Source organism: Hemiscyllium ocellatum, chromosome 47, assembly GCF_020745735.1.
Source record: "Hemiscyllium ocellatum isolate sHemOce1 chromosome 47, sHemOce1.pat.X.cur, whole genome shotgun sequence".
Lineage (NCBI taxonomy): Eukaryota > Metazoa > Chordata > Chondrichthyes > Orectolobiformes > Hemiscylliidae > Hemiscyllium > Hemiscyllium ocellatum.
In genome coordinates, this window is record NC_083447.1 from 2,702,263 (window position 1) to 2,729,579 (window position 27,317).

Consider the following 27,317-nt stretch of genomic DNA (forward strand, 5'->3'; position numbering starts at 1 on the left):
ACAAAGCTGGAAGATTCACTTAGCATTGACAAGAGTGAGGAATCTGTGGGGTCAACCACACTGAAAAGTTTAGGATTAGAATTTATCTGTCAGGAAGGAAAGTGCTAAGAATCACCTCACATAGTTCATGACAAATAGTGTGTCTGCTTACAGACAAAGTATAACTGTGAAGGGAGATTTTCAGCTCTTTTAAATGTTAAATGGTGGATCTTTGTAGTTTAGGCTCTAAGTTACTGTCTGAATTGTGTTAGTTGATATTACTTTCAGTTTGTGTGTTATAGTAAAAATCTTAACTTGAATTCTTGTGTGACTCTTTCAATCATTCTCTGAAAGCTTGATTTTTTAAAAATTATATATCATTCTGTAGTCCAATCGTAACGTCATTGGACTAAAGAATTATATATAATTTTTTTAAAAATCAAGCTTTCAGGGAGTGACTGAAAGAGTCATAACATGATTGTGTTCACATTTAATGTGAACTTTAATGTGTTCACAACATTAAGATCTGAAGTTGATGCTCGTTCTCTTTGTAAACATGTTCTTAATTTAACAATCAGCTCGATGGCGATGATCTCCTTGATACGACAGCTGATCCTGCCAGCGCCTTCTTCACTGATGCATCTGTGAGTGTTCACTCTTAATCTCCTCCTCCATTTCTTGGGCCTCAAAGAATTTTAAATTGATGCAACATGTCATGCCTTGAATCTGGGCTGAATAGACATGAAAACTAAGGAAATTGCAGAGGATTTGTTAAGTTCTTAACGGCATTAAAACTTCAACATTTTGGTGTTTGTTTTGGTGTACATCATATTGTATATTTGACGTGGGCTTATTTTCATTTTCTATATCAAAACATTCTGACTACTTCTAACCCCCATCCTCAACCCACTCTCCCGGGGTGGGGGGGAATATGCTAGCTATTGACCATTTCCTACAAATTATCTGCTGGTCAGTCTTCAATGGTGAGTTTAGAGTGGATGCAAAAACAGGAGGAACCAAATTAAATCCTAAGATATAGGACCAGCAATAGACCATTTGACCCATTGAGTCTGCTTTGTTATTCAGTAGCAATTGATAATCCTCAACTTCATTTTCCTGTCTTCTCCCCATCATTCCCTTACTGATTAAAAATCTGTCTCCGTCTTGATCCAGTCTCAGCAGTCCTTAGTGGTAAAGAATTCCATAGATTTCCATCCTCGTCTTTGTCCTAACTGCGGAAATACCCAGAGATTATTCCTTCCAGTCTTAGACTCCTCTATAAGGAGATCCAACATTTCTGCATCTCCCCAGTCAAGTTCCTTAAAAATCCTACGTTTCTATAAGATCTCCTCTTGTTCTTCTAAATCCCAATGAGTATAGACCCAATCTACTCAATCTCTCCTCAAAGGAAGACCCCTCCATACCCAGGATTGACTCATGAATTTTTTCCAAACTGCCTCCTGTGCTGTTATCGATCCCCTTACAGAAGGGGACCAATAGTTTTCACAAAACTTAACTATCTTTATATATTTTTGAATTAAAGGCCAAAATTCAGTTTGCTTTCCCTATAATCTGCTGATGTTGTATGTTTGCTTTTTGTGATTGATGCATGAGGACTCCCAAATCCCTCTGTGCTGTAGTCATCTACAGTTTCTCTCCTTTTAAATAATATTCCTCTCCTATATTTTTCCTGTCAAAGTGCATAAACTCACATATCCCACATCCTCTTCCACATACCAAAGTTTTGCCCATTCTCGTAACCTGTCCATAAACTCCTGTAATATGTTTGAGAAGATTTGTAGCTCAGGTTGATGATAAGTCTGTAAGTTAGGTCGCTGAGCTGGAAGGTTTGTTTTCAGACGTTTCATCACTATACAAATTAACATAATCAGTGGTGAAGCACTGGTGGTGGTATGTCCTGCCTCTCGATTTATAAGTCTTGGTTTCTGAAGTTGGGTGATGTCATGTCCAGTTCTTTTTTTCCAAGGGAAGGTAGATAGGAACTAAATCGATGTGTTTATTGATGAGTCCTGGTTAGAATGCCATGCCTCTAAGAATTCTCATGCGTGTCTTTGTTTCGCCTGTCCTAGGATGTGTGTGATGTCCCAGTCAAAGTGGTGTCCTTCTTTGTCTGTATGTACGGAAACTAGTGATAGTGGGTCATGTCTTTTGGTGGCCAGTTGGTGTTCACGTATCTTGATGGCAAGTTTCCTGATAATTCATCTGATGTAGTGTTTTCTACAGTTCTTGCATGGCATCTTGCAAATGACTTACTGATAGCATCTAATGGATCCTTTAGGTTCATTAGTTGCAGTTTAAGTGTCTTGGTAGGCTTGTAGGCTACCATGATGCCAAAGGGACTGAGTAGTCTGCAAGTCATTTCTGATATGTCTTTGATGTAAGTTATTGTGGCTATAGCTTTTGGTTGCATTGTGTCTGCTTGTTTGGGTTTGTTTCTAAGGAATCAGTGGGTTGTGTTTATTGGGTAGCCATTTTTCTTGAAAACATGTATATCTACTTTTCTTCTGCTTTTTGTAGTTCTTGGGTGCTGCAGGGTGATGTAGCTCCTTGAAATAATGTCTTGATGCAGCTCCGTTTGTGAGTTTTTGGATGATTGCTTCTGAAGTTAAGTATTTTGTCCATGTTTGTTGTTTTTCTGTAGATGCTGATTTGAAGCTCTCTGTTAACTATTTGTTCAACTGTCACACTTAGGAATGGGAGTGTATTGTCGTTCTCCTCTTTTGTAAATTCTTTGCCTGTCAGGATATTGTTGATAGTGTTGAATGCTTCCTCTAATTTGTTCCATTTGTGATGACAAAGGTGTGATCAACGCAGCGGACCCAAAGTTTGGGTTAGATAGATGGGAGGGCAGCTTGTTTGAGAGTCTACATTACTGCTTCCGCAATGAGCCGTAATACTGGTGCTAGACCCACTATCGCAGGGACAGATCAAACAAAGACATGCATGAAAATTCTTAGAGGCATGGCATTCTAGCCAGAACTCCATCAATAAACACATCGAATATCAATCCTATCTACCTTGCCTTGAAAAAAAATTGAAAGTGACATCACCCACCTTAAGAAACCAAGACTTATAAATAGAGAGGTGGGACATACCACCAGCGCTTCACCAGAGTCTCTCAATGATGATATTACCTCGTCATGGTGACAAAATGTCTGAAACCAAACCTTCAAGCTCAGCAAGCTAACTTACATACTCCTGTAACATCTTTGTTATCCATACCACTTGCCTTTCCACCTATTGTGGTGTCATCAGGAATGATTAATGACCAGTTCATCTGTTTTTGGTGTGTCCAGCTGTGGGAGAAATGTTATCCAGACAGCAGTGATCTCCTTCTGTCTAATGAGAGAGCCCTTTGGTACGCTGGGACTATGGCAGCTTTACTGTTTTGCATTCCAGACAATCATTAACCCACTGGCTTAGAAACATTTCTTCCCATTTCCCTTCTGCTTCCATTCCCAATTTCCTAAAATCCATGTCTTCTGATTAATGGTCATCAAGTCCTTGGCAGCAGTTTCTCTCTGTGTATCAAGCCTTTCATAACGTTGAACATCTCTTCAGTGTCTTCACCTTCTCTGCCACACAAAAACAGTTTCAGTCTTTGCATTTGACTTTAGAGAGAAATGGTGGTACAGTGGTAATATCACTAGGCGAATTCCCCAGGATTGGGGGACTTGGATTCAAATCTTGTTATTATTAATAATTCATGGGATGAGAGCATCACTGGCTGGGCAGCATCCCTAATTGCCCAGAGGGCAGTTAAGAGTCAACCACATTGCTGTGGGTCTGGAGTCGCGTGTAGTCCAGACCAGATGAAGATGGCAGTTTCCTTCCCTAAAAGACATCAGTGAACAAGGTGAGTTTTTCCCAACAATCAACAATGGATTCATGGTCAACATTAGACTCCTAAATCCAGACATTTATAGAATTCAAATTCCCCCATCAGTCGTGGCAGGATTTGAACCTGCATCCGCAGAGCGTTACCCAGGTTTCTGGATTAACAGCCCAGTGATAATACCACTGGGCTGTTGCCTCCCCTGCAGCAGCTGCTGGAACATAAATTCAATTAATTTTTTTGTTAAACTTGGAACTGAAAGATGAGAAATTATCATCAATTGTTGCAAATATTCATTTGATTCACTCATCCTGTCGGGATGGAAATCTGGCTGACACATGATTCCAGACCCACAACAACTTGGTCAGCTCTTCAATCTGAAGGGCACTGGGGATAGGGAACAAATAATACTTTGACCACATCCCATGATGATGTAATTTTAAAAAAAATTAAGTCCCTCCTCCCCTGTATCATTTGAGTAAATCTGTATCTTCCCTATTGTTTAATATCCTTCCTGAATTGTGATGCCCGGAACTTGATATGTTAGTATGAAAGGTGCTGTAGAAACATGCTTTCATTTTGTATTCTATTGTCATTCAATGAACATTCCAGTTAAAGCGATTCAATCGCATTTCAGTTGCTGCATGAACATTGCTATGATCCTTGACTGTTAATTGTTTTGGACAGGAGAATCTAATTGAGAGTTGCTAATGTATTGAATTTTTTCAGCTTAATGTACAGGATACGACTGTTAATCATTTGAACAGCGGGCAGACTCAGAATTCCTCCAGCGCAGTCGATCTCGATTTCCTGGAAGATGATATCCTTGGGCCATCCCCTGGTTCCAACTTGCAGAATTCTGACCAGCCGTGTGATATCTTGCAGCAGAGCTTGCAAGAGGCTAACATCACAGAGCAGTCTTTAGAAGAGGATGCTGATCTGGACATTGCCTCGCTCCATTTCCCTTCCTTGCAGCCGGTATCACAGGCAGCTGATGCCTCCCAGCTTTTCTCAACTAGCACTGATCTGATTGGTTTGCAGCAGCAGCCCACAGTCCTTGCCCAGCAGACTCTGATCCAGCAACAGACCATAGGTGGCCAAGTTGTGAACAAGGCCATCAACGTACAGCCCTTTTTGCAGCAAGTCGGACTGGGCAATGTGACCTTGCAGCCCGTCTCGAATCTCCAGGGGCTGCCAAATGGAAGCCCGTCCGGGGCATTGGGCATCGGGCAGATCCAAGTGGTTGGGCAGTTGTCAAACCAGTCGGTCATGACCATCAACCAGCCGGCACAGCAGATCATCACAAAGGCTGGGCAGCCTACCCAGGTGACAACTGTGCCGGTCGGGAGCTATATATCTTCGCCGGCCTCGGACCAGCAGCAAGTGGCCTTGAACTCTGCTGGGGTCTCGCCTCCCAATGCTGGACTCGTGCTCCAGAAGAGCGCCCCTCCTGGAGCGTTGAATGGAAACTCCCTCTTTGCTGGTACATCCATCGCTCAGGCAAATCAGGCGCTGACGGTCAGGCCCACCATGAGCAATCCCATGACGCAGGCTCCACTCTCAGCCCAAAACGTCATCATTCAGAGGACCCCGACTCCGATCCAGCCAAAGCCAACGGGAGGAGTCATCCAGCACAAACTCTTTCAGATTAGCTCGAAGCCGTTTGCTTCCACCAATACTGCACTGACCATCCAGAATGAAACTTCACTGCAGCAGCAACAGCAGCAGCAGCAGCAACAGCAGCAACAACAAAAGGCCCAACAAAATGTGACTTTCATGGCAGGGAAGCCTGTGCAGAATGTGGTTTTCTCTGCCTCCGGGACTGGGTTCCCCCAGACTATCTCCTCCAATGTTTTCAAGCAGCATCAGGCGCAGCAGCAAGCCTTGGGCAAATCCCTGAGTCTGCACCTGCAAGGTGGCAGCATTGTCATCCAGCCTCAGCATATGCAGCAGGCTATGCTTCAGAGTCAGAACCAGTTCCTCCTGCAAGGCCAGCTGTCTGGTGCCTCAGCTGTCCCTCTTTCACAACAGCTCTCTGCCTTGCAGGCAAATGTGGGCGGGCAGATACTGACTGCCCAGTCTGCTGGTGGTCAGGCGCCCGCGACCCACATCATTGCTAGCCAGGGTCCGGCCGGTCAGCTGATCGCCAACCAGACCTTGCCGGCTCAGATCTTGACCAACCAGAACATTGCCGGACAGCTGAACTTGAGCCAGGTAATAGCAGCCCAGAATGCTCACGGAGCAACCCATATCTTGTCCGCTCCCATCCAGCTGCAGCCTGGCCCCGTGGGTCAGTCCGCAGTCTTCCAAATGCCAGTGTCTTTAGCGAATAGCCTGAACCCTCAGACATCAGCACCTGTCCAGGCAACCCTGGCCGGTGGTGCCGTCAACCAGCAGAGCCAGTCAGCTGTCGTACAGGGAGTGACACTGCCCAACCAGGTCACCATGCTGAACAGTGGAGAGAGTCTCGGACAGGCAGTGAGCATCCAACAGCCGGCCAGCAACGCCCAGGGCTCCAGCGTCATCCAGCAGCAAGCGGGGCCTGGCCCTGGGTTAATGGCTCTCGGGAATGGGCAGCCCTCGTTGCTGACTGTCCAGACTGCCATAGCGTCTCCAGCTCAGCCATCCCAACAGCAGCAACCCGTCCAGGCTCAGTTAGCCTCAGCCCCTCAGTCCAGCAGCAGCAGTATGGTGCAAACGCCTGGGAAAATTATCATCAGCCAGCAAGGATCTGCGGGAGTCATCAGCCAAGATGCAGCTGACATGTTCTTCCAGCAGGTAAGGTTAAAAGGCTGTGATATTTCAATGCAGCTGTTTTTTTTTATTATTCACTCACAGGATGTCAGCATCACTGGCTCGGCCAGCATTTATTACCCATTCCTATTTGGCCAGAGGGCAGTTTGGAGTCAACCCCATTGCTGTGGGTGTGGAGTCACATGTAGGTTAGACCAGGCAAGGATGGCAGCTTCCTTCTCTAAAAGGCATCAGTGAACCAGATGGGTTTTTCCCACAACCATAACAGTTTCACAGTCATCATTAGATTCCTAAATTTATTGAATTCAAATTCCACCATCTGCGGTGGCAGGATTCGAACCAAAGTTCCCAGAAAATTACCAAGCTCTCGGAATAATAACCTGGCAAATGATTCCACGAAGCCATTGGCTCCTCTTTAAAGATTCAAGGCCTTCCTCCTTTTTCCTGCGGTTTGCTTTCCTCAGACGCTCCTCCACTGGGAACCTGGTTCAGCAGAAATGGGCCACTCTGTAGAGCTTTGGCACAAAGTGATGTGATGGCAGGGCCTGACTGACTGCCTGTGGCGTCGCAGTTGTGACCACTTCACGTGTGCACAGTCACAACTGCATTGCTGAAATCACACCCCGGATCCCAGCCGGGACACACTGTCAGTCTCCTCCAGGTAATCTGGCTGAGAGCACAGCAGCTAGAAATCTAACTTGAGACTATGGGAACTCAACAGTCCTGATGTCAAATGAAACCATGCATTCAGCAGCTAAACGTGAGGAACATATGTTGGGTGGAATGATAATCACTCTTGTTTGACGCTCCTTGTCTGAGGAGAGGAAAAAGAAATTACACCCACCTCTCTCAGCTCCTAAATAGTAATAATTGTGCCAGAACGTATGTACTGGAGGAAGTCATTCAAGTCTGTCCCCCTTTCCATTAGATCATGGCTAAACAAAACGTCAATAGAGAGTCTCCAAAGTAAGCTGCTGAGCCGAAGCACGGGGGAATTAGAAATGAGCCTAATTGCAAGTTGTGGTTCTGTGATTTCTTTTGCAGGAGATTGTTTGTCCTGTCTTTCCTGAAATGAATGAGCTCCGAGGCACGTTTCCACTACAGTCTGTTTGTCTCCTCTGAGCTCCAGCTCATCAGCCTTCTCATCTGGTCACCTGACTTATTGTCACGGCCATGATTGAAGGAGGTTTAAATTAAAGCTGTCTTGTTTCTCCTGACTCATAGTGGTAGGCCTTAATCAGTAACTCACCTGTGTGAGTGTCGGGGTTTGAGCGGCATTAGGTCCAAACCTGATCTCTCTCCTCCCAGGGATCACTGCTTTGGGGTTCCAGTAACAAGCATTATGACAGGTGCAGCAGTGCAGGTTAGTTCTCCACAATCTCAGGCTTAAACTGACCCTCTACATTTGTGATCTTCAGAGGGCAAGAGTTTGTGTTTCTCACTGCGTGTGTGCGTGCGCACGCGATGTGGAGGTGCCAATGTTGGGCTGGGATGGACAAAGTCAGAAGTCACATGACACCAAGTTATAGTTCCAACAGATTTATTTGAAATCACAAGTTTTCAGAGCGGTGTGTGTCTATGCGTGTATTTAGAAGTGCTTTCTGACATCGCCCCTGAACAATCCAAATTCTAGTTGTAAAGTTGCACCTCCTTGTTCTGGATTCCCCCAAATTAAAGGACACCATTTCTCTTTCTTTACCATTTAATTATCTCTAACCCCTCAATTAGATCACGTCTCAACTTGTCTAAATTTGAGCAGAAGAGCCAAGCATAATAGAGCATATTCTTATGATTTAACCCTTTGGGTCCCAGTGCCATTCTGTTAAGTCTGCCCTGTACTCTCCTTCCACTGTTAGTATCTTTTCCCTGAAGTGTGGTGCCTGGAACTGAATGCAGTTACTCTAAGTGGGGCCAAGACAGTGAACAGCTGAAGCACCACTTCCCTTTATGTTCTGTGTTGTTTGAAATAAAGGCCAACCTATCATTAGCCCAGTGGAGCTATTAGATTTACATTTCTAATATCATATCATTTCCAGCAACCAACAGTTGACAGTGTTTATACTGTCAGTCCTGCCAGAATTGACTAGGTTCGGATTTTTTTTTTATCTTCCCACTGCCACTCATCCTAAAAATCAATCCAAGGTACTCTGGACTATAGCTTCACTGTGAGCTTTGTCCAACCACCATAAGATGCGCTTGTCTCATGTCCTGATGTTCCCTGAGCTGCAGGACCCAGAGACCTCGGTGGTCAGTCAGCAGTGAGACTGGAGACCAAGGGAATGGTTGACTTTTCCAACTGAACCCTCAGGAAGCAGTAGTACTTATAGCAGAGAGTGTAGATTATAGAACAGGTGGAACTACACAGTATAGATAGATTTATTAATGAAACACAAACTGTGCAGCAAAGCTAAAAAGGCAGATACCAACCAACATACCAATCTAAGAGTAGGAGGGGTATGGATAGGGTAAATAGGCAGAGCCTTTTCCCTGGGGTCGAGGAATCCAGAACTAGAGGGCATAGGTTTAGGGTGAGAGGGGAAAGATATAAAAGAGACCTAAGGGGCAACGTATTCACACAGAGGGTGGTACGTGTATGGAATGAGCTGCCACAGGAAGTGGTGGAGGCTGGTACAATTACAACACTTAAAAGGCATTTGGCTGGGTATATGAATAGGAAGGGTTTGGAGGGATATGGGCCGGGTGCTGGCAGGTGGGACTAGATTGGGTTGGGGTATCTGGTCAGCATGGACGGGTTGGACCGAAGGGTCTGTTTCCATGCTGTACATCTCTATGACTCTCCATAAATGACTGCCAACTGCATTTCAACAGGAAATTGCATTGATGGAGACCTTTCAGGTCCCAAGATGCTTCTTGCAAATGATTGTCAAACAGAATCTAATACTGAATCATAGAGCCAAACAGCGTGGCAGCCGGCTCTTCGGTCCAACTCGTCCATGCCAACCAGATATCCTAACCTATTCTAGTCCCATTTGCCAGCACTTGGCCTATATCCCTCTAAACCCTTCCTATACATATACCCATCCAGATGCCTTTTAAATATTTCAGTTGTACCAGCTTCCACCACTTCCTCTGGCAGCTCATTCCATACACGCACCATCCTCTGTGTGAAAAAGTTACCCCTTGGGTCCTTTATAAATCTTGCTCCTCTCACCTTAAACCTATGCCCTCGAGTTTTGGATTCCCTCACCCTGGGGAAAAGACCTTGTCTATTTGCCCCATCCATGCCCCTCATGGTTATATAAACCTCTCTAATGTCACCCCTCAGCCTCCAATGCTCCAAGGAAAACAGCCCCAGCCCATTCAGCCTTTCCCTGTAGCTGAAACCCTCCAACCCTGGCAGCATCCTTGTAAGTCTTTACTGAACCCTTTCAAGTTTCACAACATCCTTCCTAAAGCAGGGAGACCAGCACTGCATGCAGTATTCCCATAATGGCCTAACCAATGCACTGTACAGCTGCAACATGACCTCCCAACCTGTATACTCCCATGTGAGAGATGATGATTGGTGACCAAAAGCTTAGTCAAAGAAAGCGACTTTAAGAAGCATCTTAAAAGAGGAGAAAGAAGGAAGGCTGGATGGATTGCCATTGGTGATGTGATTGAAATGGAAGATGTGAAAGAGGCCAGAATTGGAAAAGAGGGCTTTAGGAGGTCACTTAGTTCTGGGAAGGATATTTCCCAGGGCAGCTCCACAACTACAGGTCTCATACTTCCACTGTGTTTTATAATTTTGCATCACCTGGTTTTTTTTTTGAAGTATTTTGTTTCACCCCTCCACCGAGTCCCTGAAGTTCAGCTCTCGCTATTGGTGCGGCGTGTGCTGATAACTTTGTCTTGAACGTTGCAGCAGGAACAGAAACAGCAGCAGCTTTACCAGGCGGCTCTGAAACTCCAACAGGAAAAAGGCCTGAACCAGCCGTCCCCTCACAGCTTAGCACCGACTGCCACCACGAGCAGCGTCCCTGCCTCGGTTATCGTCAGCAGTAGCATGGGGCTGGCACCGGCCACGCCTGCGGGACACGCGGACTCCAAAGGACAAACAGTGTTGCCCTCGCTGCCGAACACTCCGTTCCAGCAGATACGGGCTGGACAGGTAGTCCCCCGTCCTCCTCCCAATCTCTCGCTCTCTGACGCTTCTACTAACACGGCTCTTGCTTTGAGTTTGACGGGTCACGGTCGGCGCTATCTGCACAATATTCTCAAAATAACGTTGGGAAAAACCTTTTCTCGTAATAAAACAAAGAACTGGTGCTGGAGATCTGAAACAAAAACAGGAACTCTGGTAGCATCTGTGGGGAGAAAAGCAGAGTTAACACTTCAGGTCTCGTGACTCCTCTTCATTCCATTCTGATCACTGGTTCGATCCCAGCTTGGAGTATTGTGTCCATTCCTGAGTACCAGAATATAGCAAGGTTAAGAGTCCTGGTGAAGGTACAAAGGAGATTTACTAGAATGCCCGCACAGATGACGGACTAGAGAATCTGAGAGTGTTCTCTTCAGAGCAGAGGGGAATTAAGGAAGGTTTAAGAGTTGTACAAAATATTATGTTATTGGCAGAAAGGGAGAAAATATTTCAGATAATTGAAGGGATGGCAACCAAGGGAAGACTTGAAAGTAGGAGCAAATTGCTGCTGGAATCTGCACTGAAAACAAAAAATGCTGGAAATCACAGTGGCAGCATCCATGGAGAGAGAACAAGCTAATGTTTCGAGTCTAGATGACTTCATCAGAGCTGACCTGAGATGTGGAGGGGCCAACAGTTATATAATATTGGGGGTTGGGGTGGAGTGCTGGGGGAGAGAGGCTGCTGATAGTGTAGGAAGACTTGAAAGTAATTGACAATGGAATCGGAGGTGAGATGGAAACGTACTTCCACTCATTGAGTTATTGTGATCTGAAACATGCTGCATGAATGGGTGGGTGGAAACCGATTCAGTAATAACTTTCAGAAGTGAACTGGGTAAAGACCTGCAAAGCAGAAATTTGCAGTAAGAGGAAAGAGCTGGGAAGTGGGACCAGTTGGATTTTGTTTGAAAGAGCTAGTGCAGTCATGCTCAGCAATTGGGACATGGTGAGTGAGTGAGCTGAGGAGGGGTGTAAATCCGTTGAAATAAAGCGGAAGTGACAGTATGGGTCACTCAGGTCGATAGGTGTATTCAGTGGAGAAACAGGCCAGTGTAAATTGGTAATAATTTGAGCAATGCATCCCAATGAGTCCCTGACTTTTACTTCTGGTTTTGGTGGTTTAAAACAGATTCTCTCCAAGAAAGGCAGGATAGTGAGTTCTGAGCAAGAAGCAGCTTTCTCTGTTCCAGGTCTCCGATTTCTTGGGGTCGGGGATAACTCTGAATTGTCACACGCACCAAGGCCATTTGTCAGTCTTGCCCCAGACTTCTGTTTAAATGTGCAGCCAGCAATTTTTGACTGAATCCCGTCAAAACTCGTATGTGTGCGTGGCCTGTAACAGACTGGTGTACCTCAACCTCTCCAAACGGGCTTCCTTTACTTGCCCTTCCTTCTGCCTCAAAGCTGCTGTTTACTGTTCCTTCTACCTTGTGTCTGTTTAACTTTTTTTTCACATTTACTTGTGTCTAAGGAAGGTTCATGTTGTGTCATGTCAGTATCTGATTTTCATAGCAGAACTGAGAGATCACTGCTTAGCCAGAATCCACACCTCAGTCGTACAATACTGCAAGACAAAACAATCAGTGTTACTTTCTGCCAGAAAATTTGCAGAGAGTGCAATCTCAGCAGGTGGGATAACAGTTTAAGAGTTTAGAGGCTGCTGAAGAGATTTAACAGCATGATTCCAGGCAGGGGGACTTCAGATACACGGTTGAGTTTCAGAAACTGGAGTTGTTGTTCTTAGAGCAAAGACATAGTTGGAAGATTAGACAGAGGTGTCAGTATAGCTAGAATGAAGCTCCCCCTGCACTGTTACTATCTACGCCCGTGCTGTCTCTGTCCTAGGAGATTTTGGGGACAGTGTAGAAAGAGCTTTACTTGTCCTGTCCAGGGATTATTTGATGGGGACATTATCAAGGAAGCTTTATTTTCAGTTTAAAAGAGTAGAGAAAGCTTTACTCTGTACCTAACCCTGTGTTATCCCTGTCCTGCAAGTGTTTGATGGGGGACAATGTAGAGAGAGCTTTACTCTATCTAACCCCGTGCTGCCCCTGTCCTGGGAGTGTTTGATGGAGGACAGTAGAAAGGGAGTTTTACTCTGTATCTGACCCCATGCTGCCCCTGCCCTGGCTGTGTTTGGTGATATTGGGTGCTTAAAATTGGACTTACTTTATTCCCTGCATAACATCATTCACCTTGATCAGCCTCTGAAAATGTACAGGGTATTTTTGTTTTGGATGAGAAAACAAATCATCCCTTTCATTGAGGCTACGTTCTTAAACAAATTATCAGTTGAGATTATAGGTATTGCTTATGACTAAGTGGGCATTAAATTTCAAATGGGGACTGCTTTGGATCAAAATAGCAAGCTCTGTTTCTCCTATCAATTTCCTCCATCAAATTATTTTACCTTGAGAATGGACTAATAACCTAAATCCCAATGAAATCCTGCAGGGATCGAACATAGGAGTATGAAAGTTTGCATCGTTTTGTATTTTTGTTTGGTTCATTCAGCAGATGGCTACGGGACAGCAAAAGACAACCTTGCAGCAGCTCCCGGTTACTTCACAGTCACCTCTACCTCAAACGCCACAGAATGACAGCCAGCTCCATCTGCAGATGCAGTCGCCACACCAAATGCAGTCTCCCCATCAGATGCAATCACCGCACCAGTCACGTCCACCCTCACAGCCTCAGCCTTTGTCGAGACCTCCCTCCCGCCCTCAGTCACGTCCGTCCTCTCAGCCCCAGGTGCTGTCCAGGCCACCATCGGAGCCCCTTTCCCGCTCTTGCACGCCATCCCAGCTGCCCCTTCAGCCCCTGTATGTGATTCAGACCCAGGTCCAGTCATCCCCGCACGGTGCCCCCCAGGGGCAGCACCCAATGAGGCCTCCATCACAGCCTCATGTGCAGGTTCAGTTCCAGAACCCCCCTCAGCCTGAACCCCAGCCCCAGTCTCAAGCCCAGCTGACATCTCCCACCCAGATACACCTTCAGGTCCAGCCCACCCCTCAGGTCCAGAGCCAGGCCGAGGTGCAGACCCCATCCCACCTCTTGCACCCGTCCACAGCCCCAAGCCAAGTCCCGAGCGAGCATCATCCAACGCAGTCTCAGTCACAGCACGTCCAGCTCCAATTGCACTGCCAGTCCCAAGCGCAGGCCCCTCTGCAGCCCGTCTATCAGACGCTGCATCTCACAACGGAGCAGCAGAACCGGTTCCAGATGGTTACGAGCCAACTTCAATCCATATCTTCGATTCCCAACCCCACCGACCAGCATAAACACATCATGGAGAAGCTGCAGCAGGTGAGTACCTTTCCATCTTCCTTTCATCGGAGAGGTGTGGAGATGGGGTGTGGTTGAAGGCCTGCATTCCAAAGTGACTGGACCCACTGGGATTGAGACAAGTTGGGGAGGAGGTTTGGAAGACTGATTTAATCTAGGAGGAGTGTTTGGGTTGCTGCTACACTTGGACCTTTGAAACTGCTGAGGAAGGTGAGAAGCTTTATTTACATGGATCTGGTAAATCTAACTGGCACAGGAATGCAATTACACGGAGCCTAGTCAGAACAAATTTCTTCCTTTCCCACTCCATGCTTCCTGAGTTGGTTTGCTTCCTCCCTTGATGATATTGACTGCCTATTGGGATAATATTCTCTGGACAATGGTTCACCACCCCTCCTGAATTTCTCCTCCTCCCTCCTTTCCACTTCCCCTCCCAGCTTTGTTGAATGAGCACAGTAGGGTGAAATGAAGTAGACTCTTTGAAGCTTACAGCACGGAAACAGACCCTTCGTCCAACTCGTCCACATCAACCAGGTGTCCCAGACTTAACTAGTCCCATATCCAGCATTTGGTCCATATCCCTCAAAACCTTTTCTGTTAATACACCCATCCAGTTGCCTTTTAAATGTTGTAATTGTACCATCCTCCACCACTACATGTGGCAGCTCATTCCATACACACACCACACTCTGCGTGAAAACATTGCCCCTTGGGTCCCTTTTAAATCTTTCCTCTCTCACCTTAAACTAGGTGAGAGACTAGGAACCGTGGACACAGCCTTAAAATTAAAGGGGGTCAATTCAGAATAGAAATGTGGAGACATTTCTTCAGCCAGAGAGTGGTGGGCCTGTGGAATTCATTGCCACAGAGTGCAGTGGAGGCCGGGACGCTAAATGTCTTCAAGGCAGAGATTGATAGATTCTTGATGTCACAAGGAATTAAGGGCTACGGGGAGAATGCGGGTAAGTGGAGTTGAAATGCCCATCAGCCATGATTGAATGGCGGAGTGGACTCGATGGGCCGAATGGCCTTACTTCCACTCCTATGTCTTATGGTCTTAAACCTGTGCCCTTCAGTTTTGGATTCCCCTACAATGGGAAAAAGACTTTGGCTATTTATCTTATCTATGTCCCACATGATTTTATAAATTTCTGTAAAGTCTCCCCTCAGTCTACAACGCTCCAGGGAAAATAGCCCCAGGGTGGCACGGTGGCTCAGTGGTTAGCACTGCTGCCTCACAGCACCAGGGTCCCAGGTTCGATTCTAGCCTTGGGGTGACTGACTGTGTGGAGTTCGTACATTCTTCCCATGTCTTCGTGGGTCTCCTCCGGGTGCTCCGGTTTCCACCAACAGTCCAAAGGTGTGCAGGTCAGGTGAATTGGCCATGCTAAATTGCCTGTCGTGTTCGGTGCATCATTCAGAAGAAAATGGGTCTGGGTGGGTTACTCTTCGGAGGGTCGGTGCAAACTGGTTGAACCGAAGGGACTGTTTCCACACTGTAGGTAATCAAATTAATCTATTTGGAGTTTTCTAGAGCAATATGTCAATAGTCCAACGAGGGAAGGGGCCATGTTGGACCTGGTACCGGGGAACGAGCCAGGACAAGTGGCAGAAGTTGCGGTGGGGGATTTCTTTGGGAACAGTGACCACAATTCTCTATGTTTTATAATACTCATAGATAAAGAAGAGAGTGGTCCTAAGGGAAGAGTACTAAACTGGGCCAAGGCCAATTATATCAAAATTAGGCAGGAGCTGGGAAATGTGGATTGGACACAGCTATTTGAAGGGAAATCCACATTTGAGGTTTGGGAGGCTTTCAAAGATAGGTTAAAGGTAGTGCAGGATAGGCATATCCCTTTGAAGACAAAGAATAAGAAGGGCAAGATTCGTGAACCGTGGATGACAGGAGAAATTGTACAACTAGCCAAGAGGAAAAGGGAAACGTGCATAAGGTCTAGGCAGCTAAGAACAGAACGGGCCCTGGAGGAATATCAGAAGAGTAGGAAAAATCTTAAACAAGGAATCAAGCGGGCTAAAAGGGATCATGAAATAGCTTTAGCAAGCAGAATTAAGGAAAATCCCAAAGCATTTTATTCTTGTATAAGAAGCAAGCAAGAGAAAGGATTGATCCACTAAAAGATAATGAAGGAAGGCTGTGTGCCCAACCTGATAGAATGCGTAAGATTCTGAATGATTACTTTGCATCAGTATTCACTGAGGAGAGGAACATAATGAATCTTGTGATTAGAGATAGACGTATGATTAGTCTGGATCACGTTGGCATAAGTAGGGAAGATGTGTTGGGTATGTTAGAGGTTAGAGCTGAAAATGTGTTGCTGGAAAAGCGCAGCAGATCAGGCAGCATCCAAGGAGCAGGAAATTCGACGTTTCGGGCATAAGCTCTTCATCATTCCTGGAGTGGCAGATAGCATAAGGCACTGTCAGAGAATACAGGAGGATATAGATAGACTGGAGAGTTGGGTGGAAAAGTGGCAGATGGCTTTCAATCCAGGCAATGTGAGGTGGTGTGTTTAGGCAAGTCTAATTCTGGAGTGAATTATACAATGAATGGGAGAGCCTTGGGAAAAGTTGATGGGCAGAGAGAGCTGGGAGTGCAGGTCCATTGTACCCTGAAGGTTGCTGCACAGGTGGCTAGAGTGGTCAAGAAGGCATGTAGTATGCTTGCCTTCATCAGACGGGGTATTGAGTATAACAGCTGGCAAGTCATGTTAAAATTGTACAAGACATTGGTTCGGCTGCATTTGGAATACTGTGTACGGTTCTGGACGCTGTGGAGAGGGTGCCGAGAAGGTTTACGAGATTGTTGCCTGGTATGGAAGGTGCTAGCTATAAAGAGAGGTTGAGTAGGTTAGGTTTATTTTCATTAGAAAAAAGGAGATTGAGGGGGGACCTGATTGAGGTTTACAAAATCATCAAGGGTGTAGACAGGGTGGATAGAGACAAGCTTTTTCCCAGGGGGAAGGATTCAATAACGAGAGGTCATGCTTTCAAGGTGAGAGGTGGAAAGTTTAAGGGGGATACACGTGGTAAGTACTTCACCCAGAGGGTGGTGGGCATTTGGAACATGTTGCCAGCAGAGATAGTAGAGGTAGGCACGGTAGATTCATTTAAGATGCGTCTGGACAGATGCATGAGTAGGTGGGGAGCTGAGGGATACAGATGCTTAGGAATTGGGTGACAGGTTTAGACAGTACATTTGGATCGGCTCAGGCTTGGAGGGCCGAAAGGCCTGTTCCTGGGCTGGAAATTTTCTTTGTTCTCTATTCGACCTCTCCTAATAACTGAAACCCTCCAACCCTGACAACATCTTTGTAAATTTTTTTTGCACCAATTCTATGAAGAATTTTAAGTAACATGGATCTAGGAGAAAGTGAGGACTGCAGATGCTGGAGAGTCAGAGTCAAAAAAGGTGGCATTGGAAAAGCACATAGGTCAGGCAGCATCCAAGGAGCAGGGGAGTCAACATTTTGCGCATAAGTTCTTCATTATTCCTGATGAAGAGTTTATGTCTGAAATGTTGACTGTCTTGCTCCTCTGATCTGCCTGACCTGCTGTGCTTTTCCAGCACCACCCATTTCGACTGACTAACAAGGATCTGTTGGGCCATCTTATCTGAGAGTCGATATAGACCAACATCGGATCAGAGACGTGACGTTCATCTTTTTTTTCAACAGATGCAGCATAACATAATTCTACAAGCCAAACAGTCTGCAGCGAACCAGACTGTGAGTGGGCTTGGCCCACTGAGCAATCAGGCACCCACCATGCTAATCAGTAGCCAGGTGCAGTCTCCCAGTGTGCCAGCTCAGGTACATACCACCTCAGCCAGTATGAAGTCCCAGCCTCATGGGGGAGGTCAAGCAGCCCTAGCAACACTGCTTCAACAGACATCCGTCCTTGTGAAGACATCTTCAGCAGGTACAGCTACCAAATTCATTAATCAGTCATTCTCTACTGAGTACTGTCCTCTTCCCCAATTCGCTGTCTGAGTTGATATTTGCATTTTTATAGCACCTTTCACAACTTCTGGGTACTCCCAAAGATCTTTCGAGTCAGTGAAGGTTTTTTTGGCTTGTAGCCACTGTTGTAAAGTAAGAAACCCGGCAGCCAAATTACACACCGGAAGCTCCCACAAATAGCATTGAAGGGATGTGAAAATAATGTACTTTTTTCAATGTGAAGAAGTAATATTGCTGAGGACACTGGTAGCTTGTTTGATGTTCATCAGATTTATGTTATGGGATCTTCTGCATCCACTTGAGGGGGGAGGATGGGTAACTTTGGTTAATGTCCCATTCAGAAGTTGGCACCACCACCACCAATGCAGCACTCCTTAGGTATTACACCGGGAGTGGCAAACCTGAGGAGTGGGATTTGAATCAACAACCATCTAACTTGTCCCTTGGTGTAAGCTGTGGCTTAGAACCCAAGAGAAGCAATGCTGAGTGTCTCAAATGCAGGTTGTGTTTCCTGATGTCTCATTGTGTCACCTGGTAGAAAATTCTGTGAACACAGTAAACTGAAGTTGATGCTACTCCGGTATTTAATGGTCCAATGAATTGCTTCATTAGTAGAGACAAGTTTACTCCTATACCTCATTAAACATAATCCTCATCATTATGTCAGGTACCACGACCACAACAAGGTCTCCAGACAGCAAAGTCATCTCGGGGGGAGTACCTGGAGGCACCTGCCACATCCAGCAGGGAGCAGCGGTCCCTATACAGATGAAACCTCTCGCACAGCACCAGATTCAACCAGCCCTGCAGGTAGCAATTGTAGCTTTCATATCTATGACAACAAACCTGTTTTCAACTTGCAACTTTTCCAATAAGAAAATGGTTTGCTTGACAAATTCTCTTGGCATGGTGACAAGCGTGAGTGTGAACAGTAAATGATACTTTGCATTGGTTTGACCGTAGAGGATAGAAGTATACCTGGAGAAACTCAGTAAGAAAATGGATAGGAAAAAGGAACTTGAGAAAAGTCCAGGGAAGTGGCACTGAGCAAATTGTTGGAGTTGTGGGCTCACAGGGACTTCATCCTCGGATCATGAAAGAAATGCATTTAATTCATTTGTTTTACTTCTTTCCAAATTTCCCGGATTCGAGGAACATTCTATTAGATTGTAGACCAGCAAACGTAATGGCTTTATTCAAAAAGGAACAAAGACCAAAAGTAGGAAATTACAGGCCAGCTATTGCGACATCTGTCAAAGGGAAAATACCAGAAGCTGTTTTTAAGCACACTGTAGCAGGCCATTAGAAAACAATGAAGGTGGTGATGGCAGCGTCAGCATGCTCTAGTGAAAGAGATATTTTGCTGAACCATTTTACTGGAATTACTTGATTTAAAAAAGATAAAGAAGTACAAGTAGATGTACTGTATTTAGATTTCAGAAAGGATTTGATAAGGTGCTTCGTCAAAGAATATTGCAGTAAATCAAAGCTCAGGTAAAGGAAACATATTTGTACAAGTAGAAAGTTGGCTGGCTAACATAAACCAAAGTGGGTATAAGGGGATCATTTTCTGGTTGATAAGATGTGAACAGTGACCACAAGACACCGGAGCAGTTGGCCCTTAACCCACGTGTCATCCAGTGAGATCACAGCTGATCTAATAATCCTGAACTCCCACTTTCTTGCCTTTTTGCCATTACTTTAATGATTAAAAATCTATCTCCACCTTGAATGCTTAATGACTGAGCCTCTATGGTTCTTTGTAGTAAAGAATTTCACAGATTCACTGCCCCCTGAGAGAAGAAATTCCTCCACATCTAAGTGGTGGAGTAGAGGGACCAGTGCAGGGGTTTAACCTCATCACAGTCTATTTGAATAACTTGGATGAAGGAACCAAAGCTATGGTTTCTAATTTGCCAATAACGTAATGATCAATTGGAAAATAAGAAGAGATTAGGAAGGTACAAAGTGATACCCATCGTTTGAGTGAGTGGACCAGAATCATAGAATCCCTACAGTGTGGAAGCAAGCCATTTGGCCCATCGGGTCCACACTGTTCCTCCGAACAGCATCCCACCAAGATTCACACCCCACCCCCACCACACCCTCCTCTTGTAACCATGCATTTCCCATGGCTAAACCACTTAACCTGCACATTTTGGATTGTGGAAGGAAACAGGAGTACCGGGAGGAGCCTGCACAGATATGGGGAAAATGTGCAAACTCCACACAGACAGTCACCTGAGTGTGGAATCGAACCTCGGTCCCTGGCACTAAGGCAGCAGTGCTAAGGTCTGGCGAATGAACTCAAATGTAAGAAACTCTGAAATGTCCTTCTGGACAGGAATAAAATAAAAATTATCTAAGTGGTGAGAGATTGCAGAGCTCTGATGTGCAGAAGGATCTGAATGTCGTAGTGCATAAATCGTAAAACATTAATGTGCAGCTTCAGCATGTCGTTAGGAAAACTAATATTATGATTTATCCCAAGCGGTACTAAATAAAAAATAGGAAGTTATGCTTCAGTTATTCACAGCAATAGTAAGACCACATCTGCAGTACTGTGTGTAATATTAACCACTTTAGTTAATAAAGGATGTAAATGTAGTGAAGGGAGTTCAGGAAAAGGTTTACGAGACGAATGACTGGATTGGCCGTACTGTCTTATAAGGATAGTTTGGACAGGCTAGATTTGAATCTGCTAGCATTTAGAAGAGAAAGAAGCAACTTGATCTAAACATGCAAGATCTTGAGTGGTATTAACATTGTAAATATGGAGTGGCTCGGTGGCACAGTGGTTAGCACTGCTGCCTCACAGCGCCAGAGACCTGGGTTCAATTCCCACCTCAGGTGACTTTTTGTGTGGAGTTTGCACATTCTCCCCATGTCTGCGTGGGTTTCCTCTGGGTGCTCTGGTTTCCGCCCGCAGGTTAAGTGGATTGGCCAAGCTAAATTACCCATAGTGTTAGGTGAAGGGGTAAATGTAGGGAAATGGGTTGGATGGGTTGTGCTTCGGCAGGTTGGTGTGAACTTGTTCGGCCGAAGGGCCTGTTTCCACACTGTAAGTAAGTAATCTAATGTTTCTACTTGTGGGCGAATCTGGAACTAGGGATCAAAAATAAATTTAAAAATCAAGTATTGCCAATTTAAAGCAGAGATGAGACAAAATGTTTTCTGAGGTTCATGAGTCTTTTCTTCCACCACAACTTCAGGGAGAGAGTTCCAGAGTCTTTTAATATTTTTAAGGCAGTGGTACATGGTTTCTCATTAAGCAAAAGTTGAAGCATAATCGGGATATACAGGAACGCAGTTTAGATCAGCTGCAATCCTAGTAAATACTTGAGTAGAATCAAGGGGGTGAATGACCCTCTCTCATCTGTCTGTCTTTCTTACACTCTCCCCCTCCATGTTCCCCTGACTGTTCCTATAAACTGTGTTGACCTACTGATGGATTAATTGTTCTTGGCTTTTCACAGACAAAACCTGGAGTAATCAGTTCAATTTCTGGTCTGAATATGAACTTGACCAAAGGACCAATCCAAATCCAGCTTCTTGGTAAAGGACTAACACAGTTAATGCCAGCGACCTCTGTCCCAGCACATCAGGTACGTAGGAGGATCAGAAAAACAGCTGACTTAGCCTTTCCAACAGGAATGGGCAATTGCTTCTGACCATGCTTGTTCTCTTCAACAGTAGATAGCAAGACCTTCTAGGATTGTGGAAAAGGCCATCCCTTTTTACATTATGGGCTATATCTCTTCTTGCTTCTTTCATGCTGTGTAGTCTGCTGTGGCTCACCCAGCATTTGTTGTTGTCCCTAATTGCCCTTGAGAAGGTGAGGAGTTGTTGTTTTGAACCAGTGCATCTCTGTGGTGTCAGTATGTGGATCCTGATCCAATGACCATGAAAGGAAAGTGATAAACAGGAGATCCCTGATTTATAAACATCTGGCTTATGAACACTAGCTCCATTTAAGGATATACCTTCACAAACCCGACATACGGCGTGTTTCCTGCCCTTTCAAACGACTGCTTCACGTTGCCCCACATTGTGTCCTGACTTCCATGCAAGTTGACTCGGGAGCAAAACCTGTTCACAAGTTGATTTGTGCACATTGCGGGGGGGGGGCTACCTGTTGTCAACCAGCATTGTGTGTGGGGAGCTTGGAGAGGAACCTGCAAGGGGTGGTGTTCCCATACATCTCCTTCATTTCCCCTTCTAAGTGACAGTGGGTGTGCGTTTGGAAGGTGCTGTCTGAGGAGCATTGGGGAGTTGCTGCAGTGCACCTTGTAGATGGTACACACTGCTGCTGCTGTGCGTTGGGTGGTAGAGAGAGGGGACATTGAAGGTGGTAAGGTGGTGGATAAGGTGCCACTCAGGCAGGCTGCTTTAATCTGGAGGAGCTGAGTATTGCAAAGTGACCAAGTTCAATCAATCTCATACCTACCATCCTGATAGTGACTTGATGCAAGGTGAATGGCATTATTTTAACCAAATTACAGTAAGCAGTTTCAATCAGTGTGTTCAAAAAGCAGACCCAGATCAAAGGTAAGGAAAGCTTCCAGTAGTGTGAAGTGCTTTGGAACCCGATGGGTCCAAAGTCACCGGTTCCTCCAGAGGACACATGAACAGCTCATACTTTCTGAATTTGCTGCTTCTGTTGACATCCAATATTTCCAGTTGATCTCCCTCATTTTTCCCGCATCAGCTTTCCTCTGGTGTGATTATTGGAAATATATCTGTACTCAAGTGTTTCTTACTCCTGATATATTTCACAGATGGATAATAAATTGGGAGGATCGAAGGTGCCAGTGTCCCTGAAACCAACAAAGGAAGCTGTGTAAGTGACTCCTCCAATCCAAGAATTGTAGCTCATCTGCAGAAATCACCAATTCCCTCTCCATCCCCTCTTTATTCTTCCATGGGGTATGGTCATCACAGACAGGGTCAGCATTTCTGGGTATTCCTAATTTCTGTTGAACTGCTAGACTGTGTCAGAGTCAACCAAATGGAACTTTAGATTTCCTTCTCTAAAGAGCATTGATGAACCAGATAGAATTTGACAGCCATCAATGATATTTGTCATCGTCATCATCACTGAGACTAGCTTTATATTCCAGGTTCATGAATCAAATTTAATTTCCACCAAATGGAACCTGTCACTGTGAAATATTGGATTGAGCCTCTGGATTATAGGATCATAGAATCCCTACAGTGTGAAAGCAGGCCACTCGAACCATTTAGTCCACACTAACCCCCCCAATCCCCATCCCCAAAAGCATCCCACCCATACACACCCCCCTATCCTATTCCTGTAACCCTGCATTTCTCACGGCTAATGCGCTTAACCTCCACATCTTTGGACTGTGGCAGTGACCCAGAGCACCTGGAGGAAACCCATGTAGACACAGGGAGAATGTGCAAACTCCATGCAGACGGTCACCTGAGGATAGAGTCAAACCTGGATCCCTGGCGCTGTGAGGCAGCAGTGTTAACTACTGAGTCACCATGACACCTCCTTTGTAGGCTTTGTAGTTTGGAGTACTGGTCCAGCCTGTAACCACTGTGCCCCAGTCAATATGCTTTTTGATTTTCCCCCAAAACCACCTGTTCTCCACTTCCTTATGTTACAGTCGCTATATACATGTGAGGGGTTTTATAAATCACTTGTACTCCTCAAAATGCCATGTTTGTTTCTAGATGTCACTTCTCAAAGCAGAGATTGACCTCGTAGAGAGGGTGCAGCACAGATCATCATCATTGGGGCTGTGGTAAAAGAGATGAGACAACCAAGTTGGTGTTCCCTGGAATGTAGCAGATTCAGGATTCTCTAATTGAGAGGAGGTGAAAATAATTGACACAGCTGATCAGCTAGATGGGCAGAGACAACCCTTTTACAGTGTAGAACATAAGCACAGAACTTTAAAATTATACCTTAGGAGTGATGTGTGGAAGCACTTCTTCACACAAAGTAAAGTGGAAATCTGGGACATTCTCCAACCCCACCCATCCCAAAATGTTGTTGAGGCTGAAAGTCAATTGAAAATTTCAAAACTGAAATGGTATGAAGGGTTCCAGAACCAAGATACTTAAATAGCATTAAGACACAGATCAGCTATAATCTAACTGAGCAGGGAAATAAACTTGAAGAGCTGAATGGCCATCATATTTGTTTAAAGTTAAAAATCACACAACACCAGGTTATAGTCCCAACAGGTTTATCTGGAAGCGCTGCTTTCATCAGGTGGTTGTGGAGTATAAGATCGTAAGACACAGAATTCATGCTATAAATTCTGTGTCTTACGACCTTATACTCCACAACCACCTGATGAAGGAGCAGCGCTCCAAAAGCTAGTGCTTCCAAATAAACCTGTTGGACTATAATCGGGAGTTGTATAATTTTTAACTTTGTACACCCCAGTCCAACACTGGCATCTCCAAATCATAATATTTGTTGCAGGTTGTACCAGCTGCACAATAGTTTAAGATACATGAAATTTACAGTTCAGAAATAGTCCCTTCAGTCCATCTGTAATGCTCATGCTCTAATTAAGCCTCCTGCAAATCAGTGCATCCATCTATTTGTTTTTTCACCTCAATTTATTTATCTAGCTTCCCTTTCATGTGTCTGTGGTATTTGCTTCCACCGTTCACAAAGAGCTGGGAGCAGGAGTAGGCAATTCAGACCCGTGAGCCCATTCCCACCATTTAAAACAATCATATCTCAGCCTGAACTTCACTTTCCTGACTACCTTTCAATCCCATTATTAATTAAAAATCTTCTGTCTCCATAAACTTACTCAGTGACCCAGAATCCGTCGGACTATGGGTTTGTGAATCCCACAGATTCACAAGCCTTTGAGAGAAGATGTGGGATTCTCACCATTCTCCAGAATACCCTTTTAGGAGTGAGTCTTACGTTGGTGGGCTGTAGTTTTCCGAGACAATTCTTCAAGTAGTTGCAGTCATTCCTCTTGTTCTAAGACAGTGTGTCTCTGTTCCACCTTTAGGATATTGGACAGTCTTGACAAGCATCGGAATGCAGTGCTCCAACCGGACTACAAGTCACGTTTCCAATCGTATGAGGACATGGTCCACCGGCTACTGCCATATCACCTTTATCAGGGGACGTTACCATCTGATGAAGAACACAGGAGAGGTAAGCTCCACAGAGTTGCTGACAGACTCTCAATACCAAACCTCCCTTCTGCAGCACTGCTCTCTTTCATCACTGTGGATCCCCAGTGCTGTGACCTATTTGGTATGTACACTTGTTCCCTCAGGTCCACGATTCTAATCCATGGAATGTCCCCAACATTGCCTTGCTCAGTCGCCAGTGCACACATTTACAGAATCTTGAGTGTAAACCGTTCCTCATTGCACACAGTTCCTGAATGGAGTGATTGCTGTATCCCAGTAGGTAGACAGGACAGTGAAACTAATTTTAGAGTATTCTTGGCTGAAGTCCACACGTTGTGATAAATGTGATGTATATTTTCATTTGCGGTTTGGATTTCAAAACACAGGCAGCTAGATATGGGTCAAACCTGTAAGCTTTGTTTTAGAAGTTTTAGAAAGTCAGTTTGGAACAGTGAAATTTGTCAGTTCCCAGAAACCATGTGACTGCAGAAGAATGTCTGGCAGAACCCTCAAGTGTTAATAAATGAAATGTATATATTGTTGAGTTTATGATGAGCAGAGTAATAATATTAAGGCAGTTACTTTAGTTTTGACCTCTGAACAGAGTTTAAAGATTTTTTTTCAGAAAAGTCCAGAGTTCACTTCAGAATATAAAAACATTTCTCCCATCAAGAGAGTGAAGTTAGTTCAGGGAACCAGTCACCTCAGCAGAATGGGTTTCTAGTTTGTTGAGCTTCCAAACCAGGAGAGTTTGGGTAAAAAATGTTGCTGTAACTGAGAAATTTTAGGCCATCAGAATTGTGAAAGGATTGTGCAAGCCATCTCTGAAAAGAATTGTAAAATTCCCTCAACAATTAGAGTAAAAGAAACTGGGAAAAGTCAGTTAACTAAAGATTTTAAAAACTGAGGTAGGAGTGACATTTCTGTGGGATTGAATATCCATAGTGAATGTATTGAGAAACAGGTTTAAACCTTATTTAGATGTGTTTAAGCTATTTCTGTTCAGATTTGTTAATAGTTTTTTTGCAGTAAATATATTTGTTTATTTCTTGTGTGTGGTAAGTTACATCCAGTTGTTGAAGAGCATCTGGAGCACATGTGAATGTTTCAGTTACAAATCACCATGTTACCCAACTAACATGGTGGCTCAGTGGTTAGCTCTGCTGCCTCACAGCGCCAGGGTCCCAGGTTTGATTCCAGCCTTAGGTGACTGTCTGTGTGGAGTTTGCACATTCTCCCCATGTCTGCGTGGGTTTCCTCCAGGTACACTGGTTTCCTCCCACATTCCAGTTCAGGTGAATTGGCCATGCTAAATTGTCCATAGTTGTTAGGTGCATTAGTCCGAGGGGTGTGGGTTACTCTTCGGAGGGTTGGTGTGGACTTGTTGGGCCGAAGGGCCTGTTTCCTCACTGTAGGGAATCTAATCTAATCATTTGCAAAAATTAAATGTATGATCTATTAAACCCAGGTTTCGTTCTGGGATCTGACTTGTCTGATGTAACAGTTAGTTGGGATGCACTGCTGTGGGCTGTATTTATTCTGAGACTGGTAGCGATACCGGGTGGCGACTATAGTTGAATAGCCTTTTATCAATACATTAGCAGTTCTTTTAGGATATAAGTCACAAACTAATAAATAGAAGTTGTTTTTAAAAGTGTGAGGTCGAGTTCAAGATGCAATATTTTTCCCTATTCGTAAGGTGTGGGCGTCACTGGCTGGGCCAGCATTTATTGCCCATTCCGAATTCCCCTTGCAGGTGTCCGTGTGGTATAGGTAGACCCACATCTGTTGAGGGAGAATTCCAGCAATGAAGGAACCGTTTTATAGTTCCAAATCCAGATTATGGATAGTTTAGAGGAAGACATGCAGGGGGTAGTGTTTCCATGTACCTGCTGCCCTTGTCCTTCTAGATAGTAGTGAAAGGTGCTGATGAAGGAGATTTGAGTTTTTGTAGTACACCTTGTGGATGTTACAAACCACCATCACTGCGTAGTGGTAGTGAAATACTGATTGGGCTGAAGGAGTCTCCCAGCTTTGCCCCAACTTCTCAAACCTGTAGAAAGATTGAAAGAAAAACAGTCTCTGGACGGTGAAGAGTGAGTTTAGAAGAGAAGAGGCCAGTTAACAATGTGCCACATAGCACATTCTCTAAACGTTTTCAATAAAGTATCAATAAG

At 44.8% G+C, this 27,317-nt stretch overlaps 1 protein-coding gene across 4 annotated transcripts in view; it reads left to right on the plus strand.

Annotated features, from left to right (window-relative positions):
- Positions 1 to 27,317, plus strand: part of LOC132836571 (BRD4-interacting chromatin-remodeling complex-associated protein-like) — a 128,024-nt gene that overhangs the window by 86,526 nt on the left and 14,181 nt on the right. For 2 of the 4 annotated variants that reach the window (XM_060855922.1, XM_060855925.1), the window contains 9 exons: positions 558 to 623; positions 4,565 to 6,613; positions 10,458 to 10,703; positions 13,250 to 14,041; positions 17,716 to 17,959; positions 18,668 to 18,810; positions 21,477 to 21,605; positions 22,779 to 22,840; positions 25,011 to 25,159. In XM_060855922.1, coding sequence (XP_060711905.1) covers positions 558 to 623; positions 4,565 to 6,613; positions 10,458 to 10,703; positions 13,250 to 14,041; positions 17,716 to 17,959; positions 18,668 to 18,810; positions 21,477 to 21,605; positions 22,779 to 22,840; positions 25,011 to 25,159 — 3,880 coding nt within the window. The remainder of the gene's footprint in view (positions 1 to 557; positions 624 to 4,564; positions 6,614 to 10,457; positions 10,704 to 13,249; positions 14,042 to 17,715; positions 17,960 to 18,667; positions 18,811 to 21,476; positions 21,606 to 22,778; positions 22,841 to 25,010; positions 25,160 to 27,317) is intronic. The other 2 variants (XM_060855923.1, XM_060855924.1) reach the window with 2 other exon arrangements.